General features: G+C 48.8%; 1 protein-coding gene across 1 annotated transcript; it reads right to left on the bottom strand.

Moving 5' to 3' along the window:
- Nucleotides 1-11: 11 nt before the first annotated feature.
- Nucleotides 12-16,013, bottom strand: F9 (coagulation factor IX). Its single transcript, XM_005232748.3, has 8 exons — nt 15,885-16,013; nt 12,611-12,774; nt 12,242-12,266; nt 10,290-10,403; nt 8,405-8,533; nt 6,051-6,289; nt 3,709-3,826; nt 12-756 (listed from the first exon to the last, which is right to left on the bottom strand). The coding sequence occupies exons 1-8, from the start codon at nt 15,949-15,951 to the stop codon at nt 209-211; spliced, it is 1,404 nt and encodes a 467-aa protein (XP_005232805.2). The 5' UTR covers nt 15,952-16,013; the 3' UTR covers nt 12-208.
- Between the last annotated feature and the right edge of the window lie 4,788 nt (nt 16,014-20,801).

The raw sequence follows: 20,801 nt of genomic DNA, 5'->3' as shown, positions 1-20,801 counted from the left end.
GTAGTCACGGGTAATTAAAAGGGCTTTTTATTTCCTTATTACTACATTTCCACGGTATTCTCTCAACTTTTGCCTCCCAAGAGCAGAAATTGGTTCGTTTAGAAATGTTTATTAAATTGCAATGATTTCTGAGAAAAACCACATAGATTGCTGTGGTCTCTCTTCAATGAATCAGTCCGAACCCCAGCGTGGCGTAACCTCCCGCGGGTTAGGTAAGCCTCGTGATTTCCTTTATCCACTTCAGGTACTTGGAGACCCTGGTGTAGATGCCGTATTTACCTGGCTTGGCACATTCCTCGCCCCAGCTGGTGATCCCCGTGAGAAACCAGGTGCCCTCAATCTCGGTGGTGTAGGGACCTCCACTGTCACCCCCGCAGGTGTCACTGCCGCCGGCTGGGAAGCCTGCACAGAACATGTTCTGCAGGATGGTGGTGGAGGTGCTCTTGAGGCAGGTTGGCCGGTCAACAAAGGGCACCTTGAGGATCTGGAGGATGGTGGCCGGCCGGCCACGGAAGAGCGTGCTGCCCCAGCCGCTCACCGTCCCCATCCCATGCTTCAGCAGGGTGTTGGTGAACTCCCGGCTGCCGAGGCAGATGGGGGTGACATAGCTGTTGAAGCTGAGTGGCTGGTCCAGCTCCAGGAGGGCAATGTCGTTGTGGTGCTTGTTGATGGTGGCGTTGTACGTGGGGTGGGGAAGGATTTTCACCACTTTACGCCGCTGCTCCGTGTTGTCTTCCTCGTTGGTGTTGTATTCACCTGCGGAGACACACGTGGCTTGGGCTGGACCCCTCTGTGGCCAGACCAGCGGCCGTGCCCTGAGGATGCCACCCTGATGCGATACCAGCCGCACCAGGTGATTGCAAAGGGATGAGCACTGTGTGCCCCAGCCTGCAGGCTGCTCTGAGCCTGGTGCTGGCAAGGCTGCTTGCTCCTTGTCAAGAGGTGTCAGAGGTTCCCCCACAGCAGCATCTGCTGGGTCCCTGCAGCTGGCAGAACCTGAACCCCAAAGTGTGACACCAGGCACACACCGGCCAGTCAAGTGCCAAAGGTCCAGATGGTTTAGCCAAGCTTAGGAACAGCGTGGCTGTTTTGGGATTGAGCACCCTCAAAGAGATGTAAGGGGATGTTGCCCTTGCATCAAAGGAGGGAAAGCCTCTCAAACTGAAAATCTTTGTTTAAAATAAGTCCTTTATTGGTGGAAAGAAACCCAACTTCTCTATTATAAAACCACACAACCATGGGGCAGAATGCAGAATGCAGTGCAGAGGGCTACAAATGCCCCCCCCCCCCCCAGTGCTCCCAGGTGCCCCTGGGTGCCTGTCGCACGCGGGAGGCTCAGCTGCTCATGATGCAGGGTGCTGCCGGCAGCCTCAGGCTCCTGTGATTGAGTTGCTGGCAGCCTATTACCTCCCCTCCAGCTTGTGTAACAGGTAGAGGGAAGGGAAAATGTTCTCTGCTCTTGGGTTGGCAAATGGGCAGCGCCTGGCTCTGCCTGTAGCCGAATTCCCTCTCCTGCCTGTGAACTGGTTGTGCTGAAGGCTCAAGAGCAGGATGACTTTCCCTCCTCGCTTTCTTGCAGCCCAAGAGACACAGGGCGCGTTTAACCCCTGCTGCGGTATTTCTACATGCTTTGCTGTAATCTCCAGAATATACGATCTCCTCTAAACAATATCTGCAGCGTTCCTGGCCCTGGCAGTGTCCTGTGTCTGCTGCGTCTGCCTGCGAGGAGCAGCACGGAGCCCAGCGAGAGAGGTGAGGCAGCTTTCTGTGTTCACGTTAATGCTGGTGCCTGGCGGAGGCAGCTTTGGTGGCTGATGTGCTCTGTGAGGGTTTCTTTGCAGCGGAGTGTGAACGTCAGCTGCCTCGCAGGCTGTGCTTCTCCAGTGTAAGTGCGAGACAGATGTGGGGGAGACTTTCAGAAGGTTTTTCTTATGCTACGGCTGCTTACTATTGCTGGGGATCTGAAAATATGCTTCAGGGGTTGAAGTGGAGAGGCAAAGAAGGACAGGGAAGGGGAATGCTTCTTCCACCCCCTGCTATCAGTTTCTGGGCCTCCCAGGGTTCTATGTACAAAGCTGAACATTGAGCGTGAATGGACGTAAAGGACTTGGATGTTGTACATAGCACAGGCACAAATTCAATAGTCCCTGAAGCCCTGAAAAAATGTGTTTTGCTTTCTTGACTTGCTGCCTGTCCAAAGTCCTGCCCTGGAAGCCCAGCAGTGCTGCAGAGCAGTGGGAAGGTAGTGCAAGGGGACTTGGCTGGTAACGCATCCTAAATGGAGAGGGTGGGTGACAAGCAGGAGAGAGCCTGAAAGGAGGGACAGTTTGCATGCAGGTGCAGCAAATGCAAAACCTCTGCCAGGTGGAAATGTGGTTTCCTGGAGGGAGATTCTTTTTGCGCTGGGCATGTACTTTCTCATGTTAGCAGGTGCAAGGCTGGGCTTTGTGCTGGGCTTTCCAGCAAAACCACCTGAAAGTAGATAGCAAAAAATGCTGTGTGCAAGCTGTGAGCGTTGTCCTGCCAGCATGGGGCAGGTGGTGCCCAGCCCCATGGCACTGGGTCCCCAGGGTCTGGCCAGGCACACCCAGGAGCTCAGCTGCAGTAACGTGGAAGATGAAGACGCAGCTGGAGCCCTCCTGATGAGCTTGTTTCTGTAGACATGAACTCAGCGCTTGGAGGTTCAGGTAGAATGTCATTTTTGCCACTAATACATTTCATAGCATTTAAACAGAAAGCATGATTCCTCCATGCCTCCTCTCGGCGCTGCTTGTGGCAATTACTAACCATGTCAGTGTTCCCCTCCTGTAGCCACCGGTGTAACCCTCCTACACTCGATACTCATACAAGGGGAAACAAATAACTTGGAGAAGCTGATTCTGCCACAGCTGTGAAATGTGGCACCACGATGCTTGCCAAGGTGCCATGCTGTTATCAGCAGGCTGCCTAGTGGGCAGTCTGGAACAGCTGGGTTCCACGAGTCAGGGGGGAAAACCCGTTTTTCAAGCAGAGTTAACATTTGTATTGTAAAGTAGCAGTAACACTTGCTGTGCAGTCTGGCCACACTGCCCCTGCCTAAGTCCCCAGAGACCCTACTGTAAAAGCATGCTTTCCTGCATGCCAGCCCCATTTGTCTACTTCAGTCCATAAATTCTTTTTACTTCTAAAGAAGTTAGAACCAAAAGTAGTCATCTTCTCCTTGCAAGGAGCTAGTCAGGTTACTGGTGCCCCTCTTGCGCCAGCCACACAAATTCATTCTCAGAGAGTTGTGTGAAAACTTAGCGTGACCCCCAAGAAGAGCAGAAATCCTGCATGGCCAGCAGAGATAAAAATCCATCACACAAGCTCATGAAGCAGCATCTCAGCTGAACTCAACAGATTTTTTAAGCAGCCTGGGGTCTTCTCTGGCTCAGGTGTGCTTGCCTGTGGTCAGGTTGAGCTCTGTCTGCAACGTGGTCCGGCAGCTCCGTGGTTTTGGGAGCAAGGACAGACCCAGCTCACCGCTCCCACCAGAGGTGGTGGTACCTGCAGGGGACCAGGCTGCTGAAATGCTGCCATCTGCAACTGGGGCCTCGGTGCCTCAAAGCAACTCATGCCACGTTGCTGCCCATCATGGTGGCATGGGTTCCAGGGCTCTGTGCAGTGCCCTGTGCCTGGCCAGTGCTAGCCCTGCCCGCATCCCTCACCCGCGCTGCCCGAGGGTCTCACCTGCCACAGCGGTGACGTCGTCGCCTGGCTGCAGGCAGTGCGCCGCCGTCAGTACCCATTTCTCGTTGATGATGGATGCGCCGCAGAAGCCCACGCCCTGGCTGTCCACCAGATAAACCTGTGGGAGCAGAAGGAAATCATACCTGTGGGTTTGTTAAATAGGCAGGGAAGAGAAGTGAGATGCAGGGGTTTTGTTTGGCTGTAGGACAAGGCTACTTTTAGGCCGTACAGACCCAGTGCTGCCTGAGATGCTGCTCCTCAGGGAGTGCCTGCCTCTCCACCTGCCACAGAGGGTGGCCAGCACTGCCCCGCACGTGTATTATTGCCCCGCTGAGCTTCTCCCTTTGCTGCCAGGCTGGGAAGGCATAAACCTCCACATAAAACTCAAAGCGTCTGAAATATAACCACTTCTGCCCATGCATCCTAAAACTGTTTTGCTGGTGACTAATCTTAACTAGTTAGCTAGGGACAAAATCTCAACTACCCATTTCATTTGGCCATCTAACTGCCTCAGCACTTACAGAGCACAACCCAGGACATCCCTTATGCTAAAACTTCTAATTAAATTGATCAGCTGGCTCGGAGGATTGTGTTTCAAAGAAGGTTTTCTTTATAATTCACCCATTTTGTTCCTTTCACGTGATGTGGCTCATCACCGTCTATCTGCCTTATACTTCTCACGTATTTACTCGTTTGATGCCTCGTTGGGCAGAGCCGGCTGCACTTTAAGGAGGTCAGCATCCATAACGCAGAGGATGAAGCTCCCCCATGGCAATAAACCAAAGTGCCTCTGTGCCTGCAGCCACCCCCCTCCATGGAGTCCCACATGGGCTCTGCCCCAGCCCATGCCACCATCCCCGGGAGGGCAGCGCAGGCTGCCAGGGGCTGCTGCGCCACAGAGCCCAGTGGCCACACGTGCCTGCAGGTGCGAGGCTGCCTGCGGAGCCACCAGAGACATGGTTCATAAGACCCATCACTGGGATCTGAGCTCCACAACCACCTTGAACCCCGTGGGGAAGGGAGCACCCCTCCTGGCTGTTGCCTGGATCCCAGCATGTTGAGCATCTTCATTTGCCAGCTGGCAAAAGGGCAACCACATCTTTTTTGGAGGGTGCCTAGGGAGGTAAAGGTCTCTGTGAGCACAGCCAACTAGCCGAACTTGTAACGTGTGAATTTACTTTTTTTTATGGATACCAATTTCTCTTATTTAATTTTCTGGTTCTCCTCTTGACTCTCTGTGAATGCATGGTGGGTGCCAGCATCGCTTATGGTTTGTCCCACAAAAGGCTGTGCCAGAAAGCTCTGCGCGGCTAGGGCAGTGGTACGGCCTCTTCCTTTCAGACACAAAACACAGCCTTCCAACAAACCTCCTGCTGCTGCTTCTGGTGGCCGTGTATGTCCCCAGCACATTGCTGGCTTTTTTAGCTCCGAAATGGAGGGCAGATGCCTGCTCCTGACCTTTCTACATACACCCTGCTCACTGTTTCTCTCCCTCAGCAGATGCAGAAGGATTGGCTGATCTGCGTGAATGGGCATTTACGTCCCTGTGCGGGCAGCTTTTCGTTGACATCACCAGTGCCGGTCTGTGCCAGAGCTTGCAACTGAAAGATATTTGCCATTTCTAAAACCTCATCTGGATTTATTACTTCACACTCTCAGCCACTGAGATTTCTGTGCCTGCTGAAGTCAGAGTAGAATTTAAGGGCAGTAGATGACTTTGAAAAAGATCCAAGCTAGGAGCTAACTTTTCTTTTGACAATAATTTTAAAGTACTTGCAGCGTGGTGGGCTGGAGGAGGTTTCTTTGCAGCCCCCCCTCGCCTCTGATGTCATTCTTGGTGAGGCAGAGATGACTAGGATGTTGCAAGTTGGATAAAGAAAGAGCGGCTGGATTCGGTAGAAGTCATACAAGGACAGATCCTTTGTTGGTATAAATTATCATGGATCTGTTGCAACTGATGGAGCTAAAAAATGATCTGCATTGCTCCTTGCAAAGCTCGACCCCTTCAGCCTTCAGCTTAATCATGGTAAATTCATGGACTACTGGGTGATCTGTTGCTATAGCTCAAAACTGGGTCCTTTGTGCCCCACCAGCTAAAGCTGCTGTGGTCTGACTGCTGGCTTTTTTGCCACATAGACCCCCAGCGAGGCAGGTTTTGTTGCTGTGGCATAAAACTGTGAACTGGATGAAGCGGTGCTGCTGTTAGACTTGAGAACAATTGCTAAACTAACCTTAGAGATGGGCTGTGGGTGTGTAGAAGTAACATGGTCTTGCACTCAGAAGGAAATGAATAGAGAGCGCGATTGCTGGGGTGACAGGGGAGCTGCAGAAATGGCCAGTACCTGCCAAGGCACCTCGCCTCTCATGCTGTCTGAGCCACCAACAACTCTGGTGCCCGTCTTAATTATCGGTGTGATTTTCGTGGTGGCGGCGGTGCTGGTTTCTGTGACGTTATCGAGCACCTCGTCATGAGCATCGTCGTCATTATCGGTGGTGATGTTCCAGTGCTCAAAGGTGTTTATGGCTCGGGTGAGCTTGCTCTTCGCTTCAGGAGCTGTGATCTTTCCACAGGGATACGGCACTGGGGGAGAAACAGTCACGGTTACGACTGGCTGCGTATCATGCTGAGGGTTACAGCAATCAAAGGAGCAGTGAGGAGGCAAACGTTGCCTCGTCTCAGCTGCCTATTTTGGGACCGGTACGGAACACGCAGGGCCATGCGCCGACTGTGTGTCTGATGCAAGCAGATGTCTGTGCCTTTGAGCTGCAGTGCAGGTAATGTGTAAGAGCAGCAAAAGCAGGAATTGTTTCTGGGCTTTAGAAATGACATCTGAACAGCTTTTAAAAAGAATAAAGCTTGTGCGAGAGTGCACGTCCGACAGGACAGTGCAGCTGTGCCTTTATCTCACGGGATGCGGAGCTGCATACCTGGGAGGCTTGCTGTGGAGGACAGCCGGGCCTTTGGCTGACATTTCTACAGCAAGGAACTCCAGAACAATAAAAGTCCAGCTGGGAGAGGGCAGGAAGTAATATCTGCCAATTGTACAGATAATCCTGCTTGGCACCAAGGTGAGGAAAACATTAATAAACTCTAGAGTTGTAGATTTTCTCTGTTAATGAAGATCTCATCTGTAGGCTCATTTCAGATGAGCTCTTCCCATTTGTCTCCTACGCAGTGTGCGCTGAATGCCTGCTGATAGTGGTAGTTGAAATAGTAAATAGCATCAGGCATTGTCTTTCATCTGAAAAGCTTTTGACAGCACTGTGCAAACAAACATCAGTGTAAAATCAGATGTAAGTGTGGCCTGCTGAGATATTTTTTTCCTTTTTAATACAGTCCACTTTAGGAATAGGGCTTAAATAAGTGTTGAGCGATGGAAAGTGCTATCCTTGAGGTGTGAGGTTAGGCTAGGAAATGAATGTTTCAGAGCCAACAAAAGCTAAGCTTTTGCAGGAAGGACAATTACCCAACCTGAAAGATGATCTTATTTCTAACAGTAAAACTTTCTGGTCCAGTGAAAGTGATACAGCATGTTGGGCAACACAGGCTTGAGCTCTTAATGATCTCCATTAACAGGACTCCCAGCCTAAGATACTTCCTACACTGATTGCTGGAAGTCAGCACTTTCAGGAGCTGGAATTATCCTTGGCTGTAGTTATCAGACCTTCAGAAACTAACTCACCTGTGCAGGTGCCTGCATGCTAGCTTAGGTGTGCAAATCTGTTACTCTCAGGTGTTCGAACTGTGATAGCATCAAATGTTAAATTGACCTTAGATGGCAAAATATTTCTCGACTCGATCTCCTCTTTCCTCTGCCAGATGTGCTTCTGAGATGTTGATGCCCAATTAACTTGCCGTGCTGCAGTGGGTTGGGATTGCACGTGTTGGTGTAGTTAGAGGTGTTGTAATAGCCCAGGAGTGAGGTGAAGTTGGGGAATGTAACAGGAACCATCTATTTTTTAGCCCTTTATGAAGTTGCAGCCTCAAGCAATACATTTCCCTTCCACCCCACTCAATACCACAGCTAAACCACACAGCCTAGTTCCTGCTGAGGGTCTTTGTGTGCAGATGCACACTGTTGGGAGGACTGCATCACCACAAAGCTTCACTTGTTGCCATCCAGCTCAGGTAATTATAAGACAGTGAGTAAGGGCCAGCCATCAAACCGACAATCAGGAGTATCTACAATAAGAAAGATTGTCTTTTTCTGAAAAAGCCCTGAGCATCCTCTATGTAGGATCAGTAACTAAATAGTGGCTCCTATTGGAAGAACACAGGAGTGAGCTCTGGCTGGCTGGACACCAGTGTGTATGCTGGTGTAGGTGAATATCACGTTTCTGCCTCCAGAAAACTACTGATCCGTATCTAGAAATATAAGGCAGCTGCAGGTGGGAGAGGTGCCTGTGCGAGCAGCCATCTGAAATGAGCATTTGCCTTGTGAACAAATTCCTGGACGACTCCCCTCCTTCTCCACCCAACTAGGCTAAAAAAAGTGTGTTCAAAATGCATCCTTCAAGCCTGACCCCACACCTGCCCTTGGGAAAGTGCAGGGTCAGGCTCTTTACGTTTGCTAACCAGGAAAACAGGGCTGGTTTCCAACAGGAGATTGCATTTCTGTGAGGTTCATGTAGCTAAATCCAGGACAAGACCTTGGAAACTTTCACCCAAATCTCTTAAAAACACGTTAAAGTCAACCTGTAGGTTCACAGGATTTTCCATCTTCATGAAGCCTATAGCCAGCAGCGCAGGAACACACAACTTTCTGCGGTGGGTCATGCCTGCAGAAGTGCTTGCAGCCTCCGTTTTTAATAGCACAGGTGAAGTCTGAAAGAAATGAAAATGAAACTGTGAAAACTCTTTTGAAATACAACTGGTCAGAGATTTGTTGGGACTCGGGCCTTTGGGCTCAGCCTATAACCCACTCTGGTTGTCCCAGACTATGGAAAATGGATGATTGTTTGCAAGGAGTGTTCTCCTTCCGCATCACGTCTCCGCTCATAACGAAGGAGCACGGGGCACCTCTTTGAGAAGGCAGGTTGAAGAATGGCCCTGTGAGAGGTCCTGCCTGGCCCTGGCACAGCGTCCTGCCTCCAACAGCTGCATGTTGCCTGAAATCTGGCAGCCTGACCGTAAAGGACTCCTGCAAATATTTGGTTACAAGCCACGTGATTTCCCCGCCGTCGTGCTGCTCTCCTCCTGCCCTGCGCTTACAGCAATCCAGCCCTGCTGTGGATGCTGGCAGAGAACATCTTGTGTCAAGTGGGAACAAACTCTGAACTCCAGAAGGGCTTTGTCCCGGGATTGTTGCCGGGCTCTGGATTTAAAACCTCAAGCAAAGCCATATGCTCTTCCTGACATACCAATAAATCATTGCAGCCTGACGTGGAAGACCCGTTTCAGCAGGATGTTTGATGAAACGCGTCCCAACCTGAGGCACAGCAAGATTCACGTGACTTGTGTGTGTCTTCTCCCACGCCACCTCACACTCATCTGCGGTGGGAACCCCGTCTCTTGGAGGTGGGAAACCGCTAATCCGCAGACGCCCTTTTAATTCTCAGTGAGTTTTCAAATAACTTCACAGCAGATTAACTCCACTCCTACTTCCTCAAGGACACCTCCCTTCCTGTAGCCATTTTAATACCATCATTTACTATTTTTACAGAGCTCTTTTTCACGCCTCACTTCTAGCTCTATTTTTGTTCCTGTCTCACTTCCACGAGAAATCTGCAATGAGACTATTTAAATTTGATGCAGCTTTGAAATGCTCTTTTTAACGTACACTCCTCTCTTGCCAGAGCAGAAGCACAACTAGAAAGAGAATCTTTTATTAGTGCAGTGAGTCTAGCACATTATGTGAGCCGCACAGCCCCTGATTATATCATAAATATAAGAGCTGAATATCCCACTTGCTTAAATTATCAGCTGTTTGGTTTTCATAAACTCCTCAACCCATCAGGAAAATATTTGCCTTTTGTTTGCCTTCTGAATCAAGGTTGCTAGTGATAATTATAATTATGAATTTAGCAGAGTGCCATTGAGAGGAGGTTGTGATAATCCTGCCCTGCTCAGCACCTGCTGCCCAGCCTGGAGTGGGGAAAGGACGGGAGGGGTTGAGAGCACAGGGGCCCCATCGGGGTCGGTGGAAAACTGTCGTTTTCAGCAGGTGAGCATGTCACCCCTGATTGACAAGCAGCCCCGGAAAGGCTTGTGCTGGGGAGATAAAGGAAGGTCTCTGTGTCAACATTTGCACTGGCAGCCCCAGCGTGCCCAAACAAAAGACCTTGAGCCTGTGTCTCTCTTGAACCCTGCGTAAGAGCGGGCACCTCGGTGCTCAGCAGAGGTGGAGCTGGGGCTCCACCAAGGACAGGAGAGGACAGAGACATCCGCTCCTGTATCCCCAGGCATGTCCCCCTGTAATCCTGTTGCCAACAGGCTGAATTTGCACGTTTAGGTAGTGCCTAACAGCAAGGCAAAACATGTCTGAAACTGTCCCCTAGTGGGGTGGAACTCTGCACCCACTTGGATCTGATGTGGTTTCAAGTAGGGCAGAACACCCACAGGATGAGCCCCCGGTACGTACCTATCTCACAGTTTCTGCCTTCGTACCCAGCTGGGCACCAGCACACATAGGAACTTACTGCGTCCTTGCAAACGGCTCCATTTTTGCATGGATTGGGGTCACACTGGTCTCCATCTTGGAGAGAAGACAGGAGAACGAACAAACATGAGCATCCACCACGGCTGGTGCCGACTAAGCACTGGAGCCTTGTTTTGTGCAAGCCTCCTGTCAAAGACGAGCAAGAGACTGCACACCTTCCTTCTTTGTGATGGAAAATAGAGTCAGATCCTGGCTCCCAAGTGCACAACAGCCGACCTCAGCACCGGGGTAGCGTCAGCAGCGGTGCTTCGTACCGAGTCCTGATTAGGTGCCCTGTCCCCTGTGTGTTAATTCCACCCGTTTCAGCAGAACTCCTCTTCAGTCTCCCTCGTTAGAAAAGTTAGACAAAGATAGAAAGTTTGCTTCCTCAAGAACAGTTAGGATTTCCTAATCTGAATCATTCTAGCGCTACTGTCTTTGTCCTCTGAAGGTTTGGGCTTGTCCACTAGGGTTCGGAGACCTCTCCGTGTATTAGATTGAGAGCCTCAGTCGCTCGTTCTTTCTACATCTTGTGCTACTATGAATTGGCCTAGATTTTTCTTCATATGTCAGGGCTTTTATTTTCACAGTTGCCTACAGCTCAGAAGTTAAGGCTTTAATAAAAATACCCAGCATTGCAAAACTGGTGATCTAACACCTTGGAGGAGTGACTCAGTGACGTTAAATTACAGGGAAATGCGCTTTGAAATGGTTCTGCAAAGGCACGGAGGAAGGGGAATGTTGTTTGTGTCCCACCAGTAAGTGTGGCTGCTAACGGTGCTTTCAGGAACGGGCTGGAATACAACAGGCAGATTGCAAACAGGGACAAAACGGTGGTGTCTTGCCTAAGGGGTGGTGCTGGGGTTTGCATGTAAGGGGGGGGCTGCGGGGTTATTGCTGCCCGGTGAGGGCAATCGGGGCTTGGTACCACTTGGGTGCTGTGCGAGGGGTGATCTCCTGCAGGCTGCACACGTTGGGAATGGCAGCTTGTAAGCGGAACAGTAGAGCAGGCACTTTGGGTGATAGGGAAATATATGGTGCTCGTTATTTTTGAAGAGTGGCAGGGAAACAAATGCAGTGCTGAGTTTCAGCAGCTGGGTTTTCGGAGGACAGTCCTACAGTGAAAATGTAACTTTTTTTTATTTTATAGTCTGGACTGAATAATCTGAATTATTTAAGGCTTTTTAGTGAGATGCTCTGGGTGCTTTGCCAATCTACAAAGCAGTTCATTTATTGAAAGGCCCTTAAAATTAGTTTCAGATTGTTTTGGTGGGCATTGAAATCTTTTCGGTAAGGGGCTGAGGAGTCGCTGGGGGTGGAGGCTGAAAAGGAGAAAATGGATGGTGGAAAGCAGATGGTGGAGAAGCAAGGGTTTGGGGCCACTGGTGTGAATTGGAAACAGCCATTTGCTATGAGCACGTTGAAGCTCCACTTTAATATGGCATTTCTAGGGATCCACGCTGTGCTTGCACGAGGCTGTGCCTTAGCTGGAGATCTCTGCTTGAGAACAGAACATTTGCTGTTTGCTGGAGGGGTGTTAATTCTTGCTGTCTGGTTTTACTCTGTACCATGGGTGAAACTAGAAGCCCAGAGCTGGACCTGGGCTGAATGGATCCAGTGGTCTGCGTGAACTGGTTTTGTTCTGTGAGGTTTTTGAAGTTTATTCAAAAAACCTGCTTGAACAAAGGAAATGTTGTTGTTGTTGGTTGCAATTTGTTTACAAATGGGAGAGGCCCAGGCTGGGTGGCTGCAGGATTTAGGGTGCGTGACTCTGACTAGCTCTGTCATAACACAGTTTCTGAATGCTGGAATAAATTTGCTTCAATAAACATCATGCTACTTATGCACTGAGAGGTGAATATTATACATTTGAACATGAAAAAAGCAGCTCTTACCAATATATGTTTTCCAGAACTCCATCTGCAAAGGAAAAAAAAAATATATTTTCTTTCGATTTCTAATTTCTGGGCACTGCCTGACTGAAGCAGTAAAGGGATGACTCAAAAGCTAAAGCAAAAAACTTGCAGGGAAACAACCACCTCCGTCATCCCAATGGTCACGAACAAACCTTTAAAGCAGTTCCCCAGCCCATCTGATGGATCACAAAATAACGATATCATAAAGCACGGTAGCTGCTGCCTTTGGCCCCTGCAGGTTTGCCCTTGCTGTTCGCTTCTCCTTCCCCCTCTGCCTGGCCTGAAAGGCTCCTGGAGGTGCAGACTGGGGGGAACGAGGTGTTGCCGTTTTGCAGCAGTGATACTCACTGTTTTCTCTGTGTTTTCAAACACTTCTCGGGCTTCTTCAAAGCTGCATTTTTCTTCTATGCATTCTCTCTCGAGGTTCCCAGGAATAACCTCTTCCAGCCTGTTTGAATTGGCTCGCCTTTGCCTGTGCAGAACCGAGCTCGCCTCTTTGCTCTCGAGGAAGACTGCAATTTGAAAAGAAATAGGAGCTAGAGAGGAGCATGTGCCATCATGTGGTGCAGCTGGGATGGGCTGTCCCGGCTCTGTTCTAGAAAGCAATCCCCATTCTTGCATTCACCCCCTTATCCCCCCCGCCCCCATTGCCCCATGGCCAGGGACATTTCAGGAGTGTTATCGTCTACTTGAGGTTTCTTTGGTGTCTAACTTACATGCAATTCAGAGGATCAAATCTGGAGAGCCAAGGGTCAAAGCAGTCAATAGACAGACATGGCTGATGGTGAGGGGGTGATTAGGAGCACTGAAGTTTGATGCTTAAAATACCCTAAAGTGGATGGTATGACTGTCTCCTGTCATAGATGCACAGACCAGAATAAGCTATTTGAGAGGAGGAAATAATACGTTTTTTTCATGCTGCTGCTTGGTGAGGTCTTGCTGGACACAGAAATTATCGTGTTTTAGCTGCCTCTGCCTGTTCTGGCTGTGAAAAGCCATTTGCCTCTGCAAGCAGCCAAGGCCCTTGGAAGCCACAGGCCATTTGCTTCTCTCCCTGCTCCTCAGCCTTGCCGATGTGCCGGGGGTACCACCAGTTCCTGCTGGCAGGAGGGGTGACATGAGCCCTCCTCACCTCCTGGACCACATCATGTCAACGAGGTGGTGTGCATCCTCCTTCACCTTGCTGACCAAGTGCCTGGGCAGGCACCACCAGCAGAGAGCTGCTGGTGCTGCAGGGACCCCCAGTCTAGCTGGGATGTCTGCAGTGGCCACCAGCCTTCCCATGGTGGCTGCCTGGTGAGGGACAGAAGGACGTGCAGTCCCATCATGGTGGTACCGTGAATGCTCTCCCAGCAGGGCCACGTGTCCCATCGGCAGGGGCAGCAGCAGCAGCCCTCCTGCGGCAGCCACCTACCAGTGTTTGCTCCTGACCCACCCCTCGGAGACCCCCGCCTCTGCTGAGCACTCTTCCCCCATCCCACCACTCTAAAAAAGAAATTGTTCCTCCAGAGGAACTTCCTGCTTTTTTGCCTCCCCAGCCTCAAGCCCCAGCCACCTCCTGGCACTTGCAGCCACATTCCCTGTTGTCACCAGATGGCACGGTAGAGCAGCTCTCGGAGCTGCTGGTGGCCATCCTGGACATGGACCCTTATCTAGGGTCTCTGTGCTGGAAGGGGTTCCAGCACCCGTGGCTCTGGCCCCTCTGCTGGTTAAGGAGAGCACAGGCTCAGCCAGGTGGGCAGAGGAGAGTGAGGTGCAAGTACCAGCCACTCGCTCCTTCTCATGGCTACCTGCTGCTCTTGATCCAGAGCAGATCCCAGCCCCTCCCAAGCCGCAGAGTATCAGGTTTGTTGAACTCTCATGAGCCCCAGGTAGATTGTTCTGATTTACACCATGCCGCTGATGGTGTAACCAGCCCCTGCACCTAAAGATCTCTCTGCAGCAGACTGAACTAACAGTTTTTGCAATGTACAGCAAGCTTGCACCTCCGCCTTCCTCATGCTGGTGTGTTTTTGGTTAAAAAGGAGGAGTGCATTAAAATCCTGACCTTAGTCTGTTTGGCAGTAGATGTTGATGGGTAAAGCACTGGCCTCTGAAGAAGCCAGGCTTGTTTCAAATGCTGCAGCCCCTGTGGGGTGGCTGGTCCCCTCCCAGCTCAGGGTGGTTTATGTGTGGGACACGAATGTACATCCCCCAGCGAGCCTGCTCTGCTGAGCCAGGTGCTGAGAGCATGGTGGCACTGCGGGGGTGCACAGCCTCGCTGGAGACCTGTCCCCTTCTCCCCATGGCACGGGCTGCAGCCTCCAGCTTGTCCCCAGGCTGGGCAGAAGAGTTTCAGGTGGGAACGGTGGAGCAGCCTTCCTTGGTTTTGTAAGGCTGTTGGGGTCTCCATGTGCTTCGTGCCCGGGGAACCCGATGTGGGGCAGCCACACATTGCCCTGCATGAAGCAAAGCAGCCGCATTAGACCCACTCCTCCATCTCTTCCCAGTGGGATGTGCCAGGCACCTGCTGTAATTAACCCGTGTAATGGGAGAGAACTCAGTTTAATGAATGCAGCTTTGCCTCCCTCAGATCCCTCTAGGCTTTCTCCGTTGCTTACTGATCCCACATGCTGCTTTACAAGCGATACTTGGTTTGAACTGAAGGTTGCAGGCTCCGTGGGGTCACAGGCATGGTACTCACCCTGGCTGGAAACCATCCTCACACCACGAATGTGCTCACATGCGACTTGCCAACTTCTGAACCAGTATCGGAGGGAGTGAGGTGGGTCTCTGGGCCAAGGGGCTGTGGGACAGACCTGGCTTGCCAGCTGAGTATAGTATTTTCTAGGAGGTACCCCTGGGTGGGCGGTGATCCCAACACAAAGTTCTGCTCACTTTTCCTTGCTAAGCAAACATTTTGGAGAGAGGCTTTTTTTTTTTTTTTTTTTTTGAACATGTTACTTGCAATGTTTTAATGAAAGAAGAAAGTCCAGCCTTGCACCAAACAAGTACTCGCACTGGACATGAACCAACCTCTGCTGGAACTGTTGCTGCTACAAATAAATCAAGCAACAGCCTGCATTACTATGTGTGATTGCCCACATCCATCAGCTGTTCTATCTTGTCTACAATTTTGGCTGCATCTTAGTCTTAAATTCATGCTGGTTTTGGCTTTGAATTGTTCTTGCAGTACTGAATCCAATGACTGATTTATGGATGTGAGTACTTGTTTGTACTCCAGGACAAAGTGATGGCACATGCAGCGGTGTGGATGTTATTCCACCAGCAATGCTCTCCCCTTTTTTTCCTTCTGTGTGTGGGTGCCTGCATTCTAAAATGGCTGAATCAAGCGCTGAAGGCTTAAAAGCTGCAAAAAATATTTTTTTTAAATCCATTCTAAAAATTAATCCCTGTGACACATTCTGTGTAAAATCAGCATAAAAACTATTATTTCATTCCCGAGAAAAGAACCGGAGCTTCAAAAAGAGGAGCTACGAAACGCAGCAATCCCTCTGAGCTCTCACCTCTATGAGACTGCACAAGCTGTCCACCGTCAAGTGACAGACCGTGTCACTTCACCTGTGTCAGTAACCCCCTGCACCCAAAAGTGAACTTCTTGCCAGGTTTTAAATGAACCCACCTGTTCTTTCGGCACCCAGACAAGCTCCCAGAAGACAAATGGAGAGTACAAGGAGGATGTTTGCCATCTTCCTCCCACTGCCCAAACCTCTTGCTAACAAATTGTTCGGGTGGCGGAGCTCAGTCAATAGTTCCAAAGTGCAAGTGCTTGTTTATTTACTCTGGGTAACCCTTTAATTTAAGCTCCCCAGATGTGCCATTGCTGAAGCTTGAAATGGCAACGCGGGTCTTATTGGAGGGGGCACGGCCACGTACAAGAAACCTGCTAGGTAGCTGCAGTCCTTGGGCTCATCTCCTCCCCTGTAGGATATTACTGCCACTTTTGGGGGCTGAGCATGGCACAAGAATAAATGAATTCAGCGTCATGAACTTCTTTGAAGCACTGCATTTACCATACCTACCCAGGTGATATTGTTGGCCGTATGAAAGTACACAGCAGCATTTGCACAGGCTTCAGCACAGTCCACATTTAATCCAAAAGAGCCAGCACAATTCCCTTGAAGGTGGCCCTGGGGCTGATGGTTCCTTTAGGGGAGCAGGCACCCGTGGAGCAGGGCAGCCTCTGCCCAGGCAGGGTCACTGGCTGCTCCTCATCCACACTGGACACAGAGTGGATTGAAGGAGAGGGAAGATGGGGGAAATAGGGGAAAAAAGCAGGTTTTCACACAGGAAAGAGTAAGTTTTCATGTGAAACCATAGGGTACTTACAACTTTTAAAACCCATTTCTTCACTTCTTCTGACTTCCCCTTAATACGAAGAGCCATTTCAAGGTGAGTAATTGCTTTTGGGAAAATACTGAATATTGTGAAAATATAAATGAAACATTCACTTCTGGAAATGTCAAAAATCTCCCCCCTACCTCCTTCCTTGAGGAGCTGTAGGGAAAGTGGGCCAAAATCATTTATCCCACCCTGCGGGGGGCTTGTGGGCTTTCTGCCGATGACCCGTTCCTCAACACCTGCTTCTGTCCCCACTCCCCGGGCACAGGGCAGAACTGAAACCCACCATTGCACCGTGCAAACTGGGGCTTGCAGTGCTCTGCCTGACTACAAAAAGGTCCCGTCAGAGGCATTTTAAAGTAGAACTCCATTTCTGAGTGTGCTGCTGGTGCTGTTTGGTACTGGCTTAGTTCTACTACTGTACTTCAGAAGAGCGGCAAGAGGCTGGCAGGCTCTGATGGCTTGTTAAAGCAGAAGAGCTAGAAGAGGAAAGCTGGCAGGTTTCACAAGTTTCCAGCAAAGTGAGATGGATATTCTGCTATTGTCAATGCAAGGGAATCCCATAGTGTTTTTCACAGCACCATGAGGCTCACAAGCAGGCTAAGGCTGCCGGGTGAGACGCAGGGTACGTTTGGTGCTGGATGTGCCTGCGTCTCCCAGGCTGGAGAGCTATTAGGTGCTATGAGGCTACAGTAACCCTCGGGTAGTTGTTCAAGTGTTTGCTTGAGCTTATGAACCATAAATTCTGTGCACTCCATCTGAAAAATTAAAAATGTTCCTTCGCGCAGCAAATGGGAGAGACGTTGATGGTTGTATTGGTGTTTAGAGTTACTTTTGTATGCAGAAAGAACCGATCAGCTGCAGGTAAACACAAGATGCTGAATGTGAGTTACAGCCTTGCGAGATCTGTGTTGCCTAGGTGGAAAAATTCCTTTATCTTCCTTTTCTTGAGCAAACAAAAGGTCCTGAAACCTATAATTCATCTTGTTTCTTCTTGCTCCACTTGAAATTATCTTTATTCATGACTGACAGTAGCTTTTGTTATCAAATTTCTGTGGCAGATAAATGAGTTAGGATGAGGTAATGTGCTGTTGATGTAAATTGAATGCAAAGTAAAGAAGGTAGTGATCATCCTTCATTTTCTGTGCATAAGAAAATGCAAATGTGAGAAAATAAATTGAGCTAAAATGCTGAAACAATACGTCTCCTATCAATAGAGGAGTACAGAGAATGGCCTGACATAACAAAGGATAATTAGAATCTCATTACTGTAAATATTTTTCTTTAGAACATAGGTCAGTCAAATTATTTTTGGTTTATGGTGCATATTTCACTTGTAATAGTATTTGCAACATTATTGCTAATTAATCGTCACAAAATGCCAACATCATTAGAATAAACAAGGCTATTAATACAAATAATTTCTATTGTTTACTACTAGTGCTGTCAACTTCGGGAGCACTAAATTGGAAGCCAAGTGTTTCTTTTTATTTATTTTGCAAACAAAATACCCAGAATTGCAACCCCTACCATGGACACTTTGAGGATGAAAGCTTTGCTGTTCAGGTGGATGACATAAATCAGATCTTGATATACTTTGACTACATTCTCAAAAGAAGGCTATTTAAAATACATACCCAAGCCATGTTCCTTCCTATTAAACAGGTTTTTTGCAGCAACAAGCTGCTAGAAGATGCTTCTTTCAGTTTGAGGTGTTAGGTTTGGAGGGGTTTTTTTTGTTGAAATATCCCTTTTTTTGTTGGAATGGAACTGTCACACACATGTGGCTGCTGGACATGTGTTTGTGTCAAAGGCAGAAGGTGCTGGCAGGGGTGCAGGACAGCATGTTCCCGGCAGGGCCACCACCTCAGGCTTGGCAACTGCCCGTCTTTCGGAGAAGCTTTCTGCTGCAAAATGAAATAAAGTTTATGAGAAGTCAGAACAAGAAAGCTATTTCCATTTTAATCTGATAGATTTTTTTTAAATGTGCTCTGGCTGCACAGATCAATAATGTTAAAGAGCCTGATGGCTTGCGGATCTTTTTAAAGGATTGTTCATAATCTCCCTTGTCTCCAAATGCACTCTTTTAAGCAAAAAATCCTCACTCAAAACCTTAACCAAATTGCAATTTGCCCTTGCCCTCTAGACAGTTACGGCAAGTAATCTTTCCTTAACCAAGAGCAAACAAGCTGTTTGGGGGAGGGGGGTTGAGGGAAGCCATAAAAAAAAAAACAAACCCAAAGCAAAACCTCAAATCCAGGGAAAGTAATGCTTGATGTTTTGGTTGGGGTTTTTTTCCCTTTTTTTTCTTTTCTTCTTTATTTGATTACTTTGAAGTCCCTGGCTTTTTCTAGAGCAGTGATTGTGGGAAGTTATCCAAATATAGAGACAGCACAGCTATGGAGTCCTTTGCAGTGCCTATCATTCTGTTGTAATGATTAACATACTGGAGAAAGTACCAATTCTGTTAAAAGACCCATAGCCTCTAGAGATACTAGGGTGTATTTGGACATCAGTGGCATTAGTGACCTACCCCAGGTGAGGATATGCCCTCAGCTTTCACAGGTGGATGTGGAAGCCTTGTCCCCGGGGTGGTGGTTCTGGGCTGGTGGGATGGCAGGGGCAGGAGATGCTGCTGGTGACTTTGGTCCTGTGCTGTGGGAGGGGTATTCAGGCTTTGGTAATGTGGAATAGTGACCAGGACCAACTCCTCAGTGACAGCAGCATACAGTTTGTGCAGGAGCAGTGCTGGCTCATAGCTCTCCCATCCCTAAAAGCCTCTCCCCTACTCCCCGCATCCCTCTCAGGGCTTTCGGTTCATGTGTTGGGCATTTTTCTTCTGCTTTTGTGCAGAGGCTTCAATACTTGTGCCAAGAAACGGGCTTCTCCTGCTGAATTCCCTCCAGACACATCCATTGCGGTTAGCACTTAAGCTCCGTCCCTCCCATTTTATTCAGTTTTTAATTAGACTCCTGAACAGGAGCACAGAGCAAACTCTGCTTTCATCTGGGAGATCCTGTGGCTGTGAAATATTTAAGGGAAGTAAATAACTGTCAGAAAGTAAATCAGACCCTGACTTTACGTGAGTGTAAAAGCACTTTGAAATAGTCTCATTTGAATAGAAGTTCCTCACGTTGAGTGGCAGTAAGAAACAGCAACACAGGCAAAAAATTCCCTATGTAGAAGGTAAACACAATTACTAATTCATGGAGCAGCATGTTTCACAGAAGCAGCTTTAATATCTTTTTTTGCAGTTTGATTTTAAATAGGCCAGATTAAAAGGAAATCTGGATTTGGTTTGGTCATCATCTTTTCAGAAAGTGGAGTGCAAACACAGATGCAACACGTGGCTGAAGTTAGTCTAAATTTAGGCTTCGCCATCTCAACTTCAGACTCTGGATAAAGCAATGAAACAAAGCTCAGAGGACACAGCAGCTCCAGCAGGTTTTGATGGGTCAGGTAGATCAGCAAGCTCAAACATCATCATACAGAACAAGAACTAAATTAAATATAAGCTCCAAAGTTGGCTTGCCGCTGTGTTTGGCACAAGATGACACAACCCCTCTTGCAGGCCAGGCACGTGTGTCCTGCCCCAGGCTTGCTGACGTGAATGTGAGTTCTGGAGGTTGCTTTGAAACAGATCTCTGAAAGATGTTTCTCTCTCCTCCAGAAAACCCATTGCTCCCATCTGCTGGTGGTATCAGTAGCATGGTGACCTAGAGAAGTGCTCCTGGACCAGGGCTCGAACAGAGATGAGTTAACTCCAGCCAGCAGCATCCAGCTGAGCAGAGGGAGCTTGTTCCCTTCTTTGCTCTTGGGAAAGGATTCACCTTGCCTTGCTGTGATGCCTGTTGATGGAGAGTCTCTCTCTTTCTCTCCCTTTCTGTTGACTAGAAAAGGAGCCTTGACTGACAGTTTACGCTATATGTCAAACTTTATTTTTGGATAGTTAAAACCAAGGTGAAATGAGTCTCAACCAGCACATCCAAACCCACCATAGTCAAAACCCTTGCACTTAACTCCACACTGAGCTTAAAGCAATAACATTCAGTGTTCCCACTCTGCCCATTTTCTACACCAATGTTTGACTATGACCTTGTTCGTTTTCTTTGCCTTAACCATATTCTACCTGGAGTTTCTATTTTCTCATTGTACCAGGGCATCTTTGTGCCCTATTCATCTTTTCCATCTCCCTTTC

The sequence above is a fragment of the Falco peregrinus genome, chromosome 13 (genome assembly GCF_023634155.1).
Source record: "Falco peregrinus isolate bFalPer1 chromosome 13, bFalPer1.pri, whole genome shotgun sequence".
In the NCBI taxonomy this organism is placed as follows: Eukaryota; Metazoa; Chordata; class Aves; order Falconiformes; family Falconidae; genus Falco; species Falco peregrinus.
Note: the sequence above shows the minus strand (reverse complement) of the source record. Positions and strands in the feature narration are given on the sequence as shown.

Coding starts and splice junctions, on each gene's coding strand:
- F9 (XM_005232748.3), bottom strand. CDS start 15,951: ATGGCAAACATCCTCCTTGTACTCTCCATTTGTCTTCTGGGAGCTTGT. Junction 12,775..15,884: donor TCTGGGTGCCGAAAGAACAG/GTGGGTTCATTT, acceptor TTCAAATTGCAG/TCTTCCTCGAGAGCAAAGAG. Junction 757..3,708: donor CGACGTCACCGCTGTGGCAG/GTGAGACCCTCG, acceptor GTGTCTCCGCAG/GTGAATACAACACCAACGAG.